Source organism: Atta colombica, unplaced genomic scaffold, assembly GCF_001594045.1.
Source record: "Atta colombica isolate Treedump-2 unplaced genomic scaffold, Acol1.0 scaffold126, whole genome shotgun sequence".
In the NCBI taxonomy this organism is placed as follows: Eukaryota; Metazoa; Arthropoda; class Insecta; order Hymenoptera; family Formicidae; genus Atta; species Atta colombica.
Window position 1 is genome coordinate 2,034,867 of NW_017259213.1, and position 8,244 is coordinate 2,043,110.

Consider the following 8,244-nt stretch of genomic DNA (forward strand, 5'->3'; position numbering starts at 1 on the left):
TACATATGCATTTATAACAGTATTCTCATGTATTGATAATTTTTACTCTTTAAATCCTTTGGAGTAAATTTAAAATGGAGTAATAAAAATTTTATTCTAAAGAGTGAAATAAATTCAATCAGTTTTGAAAAAGATTGGCTCAACTTTCAATCTTTAAGGGCGAGATTTCATTCTTTAGAATTCTAAAAGTTTTAAAGAGGTATAACAGATAAATTAAATAGAAAGATATATTAAATATATTTAATATGATATATTTAATCACGTATTTTAATTTTTGATTTTACAGGACTGTAGGAAGCCAGCTGGTGATGGATCCGATGCTGGTCTGTAAGAAAACAAGACGTCTGAAGGGAAAATTAGCTGACATTTGTCGTAAAGAGCCATCTTTGTTGAAAGAAATCGCGAAGGGTGTTCAAGTAGGTACTAGGGAATGTCAATACCAATTTCGAAATCGAAGGTGGAACTGTACGACCGTCAGGAGATCTCTCAAGAAGATTCTGCTTCGTGGTAAGCTTCATCGAGATATATAATCAGTAATAATTAACTTCAGAGATTATTAAAGGTTGAATAATTTGTATTACTCTTAGTTTATTATGTGATACGTTTAATATATAATGGATTATTTCAACATACTGGATCATATATTTTTAATGATTTTTTAATGATGATGTTTAAATGGATTTAAATTAAGAAATAAGTAATTTTTTTACACTTTATAATTAACGAAAAGTATTTAAAGATCCGAACGAGGCCTTTGCGCACGTCAGACACTCGATCCCGTAAATTCGCGAATCATGGTCGCAAGGTCGAGCAAATGCTATTCCGAGCCCCGGTCTCCGACCCCCCTCTCTTCGAAAAACGGATCTCCGGTCCTGTGGTCCCCCTTTCAGGAGCGAGAAGGGGACCCGCGCACGACAATGCACACGCTAGCGGCAGATTACAGGGCGCTACTCGTTCGACATTAGGCGAACCGGATGTCGATTACACACTCCCCTACAAGGCCTGAGGGCGATTCGTTACGATTAAATGCCGGTGCCCGATCGGCACACCTCCAGAATGGGCTACCCCTTTAGGACCTTTAAGGACCTTTCTACGTGCAGGGCCTTTAAGAAATCCCTTCGCGTGTGGAGCATGACGTTGACCACTCTATACCGATACGAGTGTATTAACGATAAAACATGATATATAACAATATGGTATTTTTATGTTTGGTATTTTTATGTTTTCATTTAGAATAATTGATTATTATTCAAAAAATTATATCAAATTATTAAACTTTTTTTCTTATATTGTTTTACGCTTACATGTCTCTAAATTATATTTACATAAAGTTTATTGGGATAAAAAGAATATATAAAAAAGAATGCAATTTAAGTTAGAATTTATTTTTAAAGAAAAGAGAGAAGTCGATTTTTTTATTTGATTTTTTATCTATTCTTTATATCACATATATTTTTTCTTCAAATATGTTATGATGCAACTTTATTTTATTGTATTTATAACTTGGACAGATCATGGCGTTTTTTATCTTACTGTTTAAGAATGCCTTTTTCGAGTTAGGATACATTATGGATGAATAATTATTTTTAAATTAACCTTAATAAGACATTCTAGATATATATAGTGTTTCAGTGGCTAGAAAAAAGATAATAACTACTCTGTTTTAATGTTGGGACTACGTCGACGCGTATACAACTATAAAGTCAAACTACAAGGTGTCACAGCAAATAGTAGCGTGTAGTAATATGATAATAATGATAATGCCACCGTTATTGCCAACAGGAATACTTAACTGATCGAAATGTTGAGAAATTGAAGTTCCACGAACTATATTATTATAGCTCGTTCATGTCACATCCGCGTTCGTATCATTATTATCCGTTAAAAAAATTGTTTCTTTTTAACTTCCTTGTTTCTTTGTCAGCAATTTGCACAAAAAAAGACTAGCATAATTACTGAAATAAAAAAAAGAAGTTTACCTTGTTGAAAGTTATTCGTATATAATCTCAATACAATGTTTTATAATATATTTTATAAGATTTCAAAATTTTATAGAATACAATTATTTTCAATAAAAATAATTTTTAATAGAATATTTTTAAATAAAAATAATTAATATGATAAACGAGAAAATATCTTCATATTCTTTGTCGTGAGATGTTATATTTCTTCATTTTCAATTATATGGTATATTAGAGTTATTAACAAGTTTATATACAGTTATTTTCATTTTTAAAGCATTACAAAAAATTTTGTATTTTTTTTTAGGTTTTTTTGCTTCGGTAAAAATTCACTAGAGCGCTTTTCATAAAAGAATAGTGTATCTTATTATCGTATATAAAATAGTATTTATATATTATCATAGAAAAAATACTTTAAAAATGTTTAATTTCGAAAGCATTTATTTTTAATATTTTTTATGAATTTAGTACAAAAATATATTAGCAAAATTTTATCAATTTTCATATTTTATTTTTATTATAATTAGTATTATATAATACAATATGTATATATAATTATTATATTATATAATATTAAATAATAAAAAAATATAATATTATATAATCTATATTTTATAAATTTATAATTATATTATATAATATAATAATTATGTCTATTTTCATCAAAGAATAGCATTTATTTATTGATCTTGCATAAACATAGATTCATTTATCTAGTGGAGAATTTGTAAACAAGCATGAACGAATTCTATCTTGATTACGTTAACAATTAATTGTTCAGTTTTTATCATCGAATTTGGACCTTCTTTCTCTGTGCGCGGTAAATCTGAATCCGATGAAAGATGAAACTGTCCGCGTGGTTCACTTACTCAGTTAGCCATCCGATATATTAATTTCGGGTGATTGGTTACGACAACCAAATCGAAGACGTGTTCAATAGTCTGTGCTGATCGTCCGATCAGATCGGTGTCTTATGGTAGCTTGACAGATTGACACTGTCCGTCGAATATTAGTGGCAATATGTTCCTTTAATTAAAGCCTTTCTGCTACGACAAACCGCGGCTAAGTCTTTCCATTTTGTCTCCCACTTTCACCTTTTTTCTTTCCTTTACTTGCTCTCTCGCGATCTAAAGATCGCCGTCAATCTTATCGATCGTGATTTGATACAGGATCGTCTCTCAGGTAAGACGCTAAATGCGGACGCGCGTGGAATCCACGCCTGGCGATCGATGATCGTATTAAGCACGACACCGTCGGGGATGCCTGACGATCGGCATTCATTCGTGAAAGATGCGAGAGATAGTATATTATTAACGAGACAGCTCGTCGGCCTGAATAAATAAAGCGATAGATTTAATTAAGCGAATAGATACCGCGCTCGGTATTTTCATTTATTTTGGGATATTTCGGAAATCCAAATATTCTATAGTATTTAGATATAGTCATTTACTTTCACATAAAGATACATATAAATAATATGTGATACGACAAATTTGTTATACAGAATATTACATAATATCTTAATAATTGATTGTCATATTAAATACAAAGCGGAGACAATTATTCGCCACGCAATCCTTTTATGTTCTATAACACAGAATTTAAGACTTTTTTCTTCGTGATGGTTTTTTTTTCATTCAGTTTTATTTCTTGAGATGCATACATTCCTATTATATTTAATTTGAGAAATAATTATTTTTAAATTGAATAAAAATTTAATTATAATTATTTTTTATGAACATATTTAGAAATACCTGTAAATTTCTGGATGAATACTTGATATCTTTCTTTAATATAACAAATATTTTTAATTTTCATATTTTAATTCTTAAGAGAATCATTACAAATATAGTTGAATTGAATCACAATATCACTGCAGCAAGTTAATTTGCATTCTATTTGTTATTTATCTTGCCTCACTCCATAAAGGTGACATTGCTGTGTAAGTTGATAAAGTCCGATTATACGTTTTAAATCATTGTAAAGTTCGTTATGAATTATAAAGAATTTATAATTGTTGTTTCTACAGAATGTCCCGAATTTCAATGGCCAAACTTTGAGAACGTATAGGGATCGATAAACTAAAAAAAAAATTTCCCTACATATTCCCGAAGTTTAGCTATTTAAATTCAGGAGGTTCTGTATAATGAGTTTTTATTCCACGTATAGTATATCTACGTGTCCTCGTATTTGTTGTATTATTATTTCATGAAGTTCGCTTATCAGATAGAACTACAGTTCTTTTTATGTTTTTTAGCTTCGAGATATGTACATAAATACATAAAAGTTATGAAACTAATAATAATAATAATAATAATAATAATAATAATAATAATAATTTTGATAATAGAAATAAGAAAGCACAAATCAGTTTGTCAAATAAATATCGCATTGTGTTGCGAAGCGTTCGTAGAGTCAGAAGTTACACTCAAAAAAATGGTAGGCCTCTGTCGGGAAAAGGTTGGACAGCAGGTACATAAATCTCGTCTACAAAATGCATTATTGGACAGTGCGGATCGATGACAGGGGCGGCAATGTGTTAACCGGTCGTTCCGGGTGACAATTCTCGCCGTCATCATTTATCTGTGACTCCGTTCGTGGACAGCTTACCTTAGGAAGTCCCATGTAACCGTTATACCGTTTTTATTGGGCTGCTTTGTAGCGACTTTATGTATTTCTATATACTTCCATATTATATATATTCTTATTGAATTATTGTTGTTAGGGAATAAAATTGTTATTACATTTAGTTTAATTATTATTTAAATTACCGTTATTAGAATATTATAATTATCTACTTTTTATTTTTTAAATTGATTATTTGAATTAAAAATCGAAATTTGTCGGATTTTTTTAAAGGACTACATTCTTATCTCTTGGATAAAAAAATTTGAAACTTATAATTGTTAATTCTTTTTGTCTCAAACATATATGAACTAATCAATGTCGTACTTTAAACAAATTTGTAAATTGCGAAGATTATATCTATTATAAAAAAAAGAATAAATTGTTATTAATCTGTCGTTTTTAATCTTTGCTGTAACACATACTATTTCTTCGAAATTCAGCTTTTATGACATCGTAAATAGGATCTATTGATACATGTGACTATTATCTGTTACAAGCTGAAGACAGATCGCAGTTAGGAATCTAGGCGGAAGAAATATACGACTTTCTAGGCCACCCGTTTTGTCCAAAAAGATTTTAAGGAACACGTGGAGTTTGGCTACCGAATCCTACTATTCGAGCTTCTTTTCCCTTTGGAAATTTAAAATAGATAAATTATAAGAAATAAATACTTTGTCAAGGAATAACAAAAACAATGTGAAAGTAGTAATGGAAACTTTCAGCTTTTTACTGTTTTTATTTTAATTAAACAATTGAAGAAATAATAAGCAATAAGATATAATATCGAATTATACAATAAATAACTGAAGCATTTTAAAATGAATATTATAAAAATAATAACATACTATATTTTTTAGAAATATTTTTTATTCACATTTTACATAATTTACATTTTTGTCTATAAAAGTAAATACAGAACTAAAATAAAAATTCTATAATATTTCTTTAAAATTCTAAAATATAGAATTATAAATAAGGAATCCGGATGAAGTAATATTTTTTGCAATAAATTAGTTATAGTTTTTAAGATGCTTATTAGTAATTAAATTATTATATGTATAGCTTTCTAAGATGTTTATTCGCAATAATATTAAATTGATAAACAGTTTAATATTGTTGTACAAATATTACTATTCCAGCTTCAGTTTAGTTTTACGATCAACAAATAATCGGCACACATTTTACTTATTTCAATTGGTGTGTACTTATAAAGAATTACTTCACTTGAAAAACTTTTCTAAAAAACTGATGAAATTGTCCGATTATGTCACGTATTTCAGATCAAGTATGATTCATTCGATAATGTCTAGTAATGATACACTCGCAGAGATAGAGTGCTTGTAAGTTTTTTCCCAAGCCGAAAATTCAACTGATGATACATCAGAGGCTTGCTTATCTATCGTCCATTCTCGGATGCATCTCTGGGGAAAAATTCCTAACGGGTGGGTTAGGGGGAGGGAAAAAGTGTATGAGGATCCATGCTACCGGCGGCGCCTATCTTAATTCCCGATTGACGTTTATTTATCTGGCGACGTTTAATTTTTATGGGCGCGATTCGGCCGATAGTTTAGGCCCAGCAGGTAGCTCCCGCTGTGTGGTCCCGGGGACTCCGGGGGCCCCCGAAGTCTGGTATAACATTCGTGGACGAGCAGCACCTCTTAATTGAGGGGTGCCGCGTGTCGCGATAAGACGAACACGGGCGTCAAAAACCCGTAGAAAGAGCTACCTCTGAAGTAAAAGGAAGCGGAGGAGGAAGGAATTTATTGGGCTGCCCCGCGCAGAGTTCCCCTTCGGCAGGTACGATCGTCGAATCGATGGGTTTCGACTAAATTAAGAGAGTGGTTTTCTTCATTCATCCCGAGATTCCACAGAATTCACGGAGTGACGAAGAAAACGGTCATCTAAGTGGCCGCCTCCTCCAAATCAACAAATTGTCCTCTCTCTTTCTTCTCTTCTTTCCTCTCTGAAGAGTGGAAGGAGAAGAGGGATAGCCAGAATCATAACGTAATGATTTTATTCTTTCATTGAGAAGAAGCCCGAGGTTAACGGGCTACGCATTATGGCTTTCTCGAAAGAACTTTCTCGCAGCCATTATAAGTCGCAGATTCGAAGGTAGAGGTGTTGCAATTAGCTACATCACGTTGATTCATTGTTACAATTAAATTGATCGCGACTTTGTCTTATCGTGATCATATGCTTTGCCATCTTGGGACTACTTTAGAGAGACGTTTCTTTTCTTTGTGGTTTCCCAACTCTCTAACGAGGATGCTCACCTTGGAGCATTAATAAACTCGAGTTCGTGCCTTTGTCTGTTCGCGATGCTTTCCTTCCGTGAGAGCGGTCGCAAAATAATTTGTTTCTGCAAATTGAAACTTCTCAGAATACATATGTATGTTTTTCAATGTCGTAGTGAAAACCGTTTACCTGAAAAATGATTTTGCACATTATTTATTTTTGTCGTTAGAATGCAATACTTACAATTGTTGTTATTGTATAATAATTATAGCTTCTCTTGAGCGTTGTAAATTATTAAAATATATACATAAATTATTGAGAGAACAAAAAGAAGAGTAAGAAAAAATGAGAGACGGATCTCTTGATCCGTTAACACTCTTGATGAAAATAAAAAGGACAGTTTACGCGCAATAAAAAGTTACCACAGTTTCTCCACGACGGTGGTCCGGTAGTCGTTTTTCAAATCGTTCTCAACAGGGTTGGCTGAGGTTATCCCTAATAGGATAGAGGGGCAGCAAATTTAGTGGAACCTCTACTAAATCGGGGACTAATTATTCGACAGTGAGGGTGCCGGCGATCCCGCTAATATCGCTCGTAAAATCTTCGGCTCATCCTATCTTACGATCTTCGGATGACTCTTTATAGAACACAGAAATGTGTGAAGCACAAGAAAACGCGGAGGGCGTGAAATATCAAATTTGAGGAATTCAATGCCAAGTTCCATGAAGATGATGCTTCTTTAACATTGTAAATATTAATTTTTATTCAAAATATTATTCATTAGTCATTTTCCTAATATTTTATATAGCGTTTGATTATGTAGCCTTTGCTTCCCGTTGATTGATCGTAATTAATATTTCTTCGCGAATATTTTTGAGCATTTTAACGATTTGTGGCCCTGACTTGTCCCTTAAACGGGTTAAGATCGTGCGTTGAAATTCACGCGAACACGAAGCAGCGATAATCAGAAGGACTGAAACGGATTTAGCGGTATAACGCTAAGTGTTTTCGTCGTCTCGCGAATGCGGCGCTAACTAATGCGCTCCATATAGGATTCCCAGCCCGTTTTCGCGCCTCTCCTGTTTCCCATCTCGCACGTACGGAAATTAAATAACGTCACGTGTACGTGTCAAATATCTACTAAAAGGCCTTTAAAAGATATTTGTCCTTTGCGTCGTTCAGGCTTCGCGAGTTTGTTTCCTGTTCGTATCTTGTTCGTACCTTGTGAATCTTTATTCGTTCATGTTCGATATTTGTCGATCATTAATAAATAGATGAACGTTTAACAATAAATGTGTGGAAAATTTATTTTCGAGAATTGAGAAAAATTGTTTGATAAATTTGATTATGAAAAAATCTTATGTAACAGCTTTAATGATTCTTATTATAGTAATTATAATTATAAATATTAAATATCAAG

At 32.1% G+C, this 8,244-nt stretch overlaps 1 protein-coding gene across 1 annotated transcript in view; it reads left to right on the forward strand.

Annotated features, from left to right (window-relative positions):
• The window catches only part of LOC108695176 (protein Wnt-6-like), a 36,955-nt gene that overhangs the window by 16,026 nt on the left and 12,685 nt on the right, over positions 1 to 8,244 (forward strand). The window contains exon 2 of the mRNA XM_018204935.1: positions 287 to 507. Within this exon, the coding sequence (XP_018060424.1) occupies positions 287 to 507 (221 nt within the window). The remainder of the gene's footprint in view (positions 1 to 286; positions 508 to 8,244) is intronic.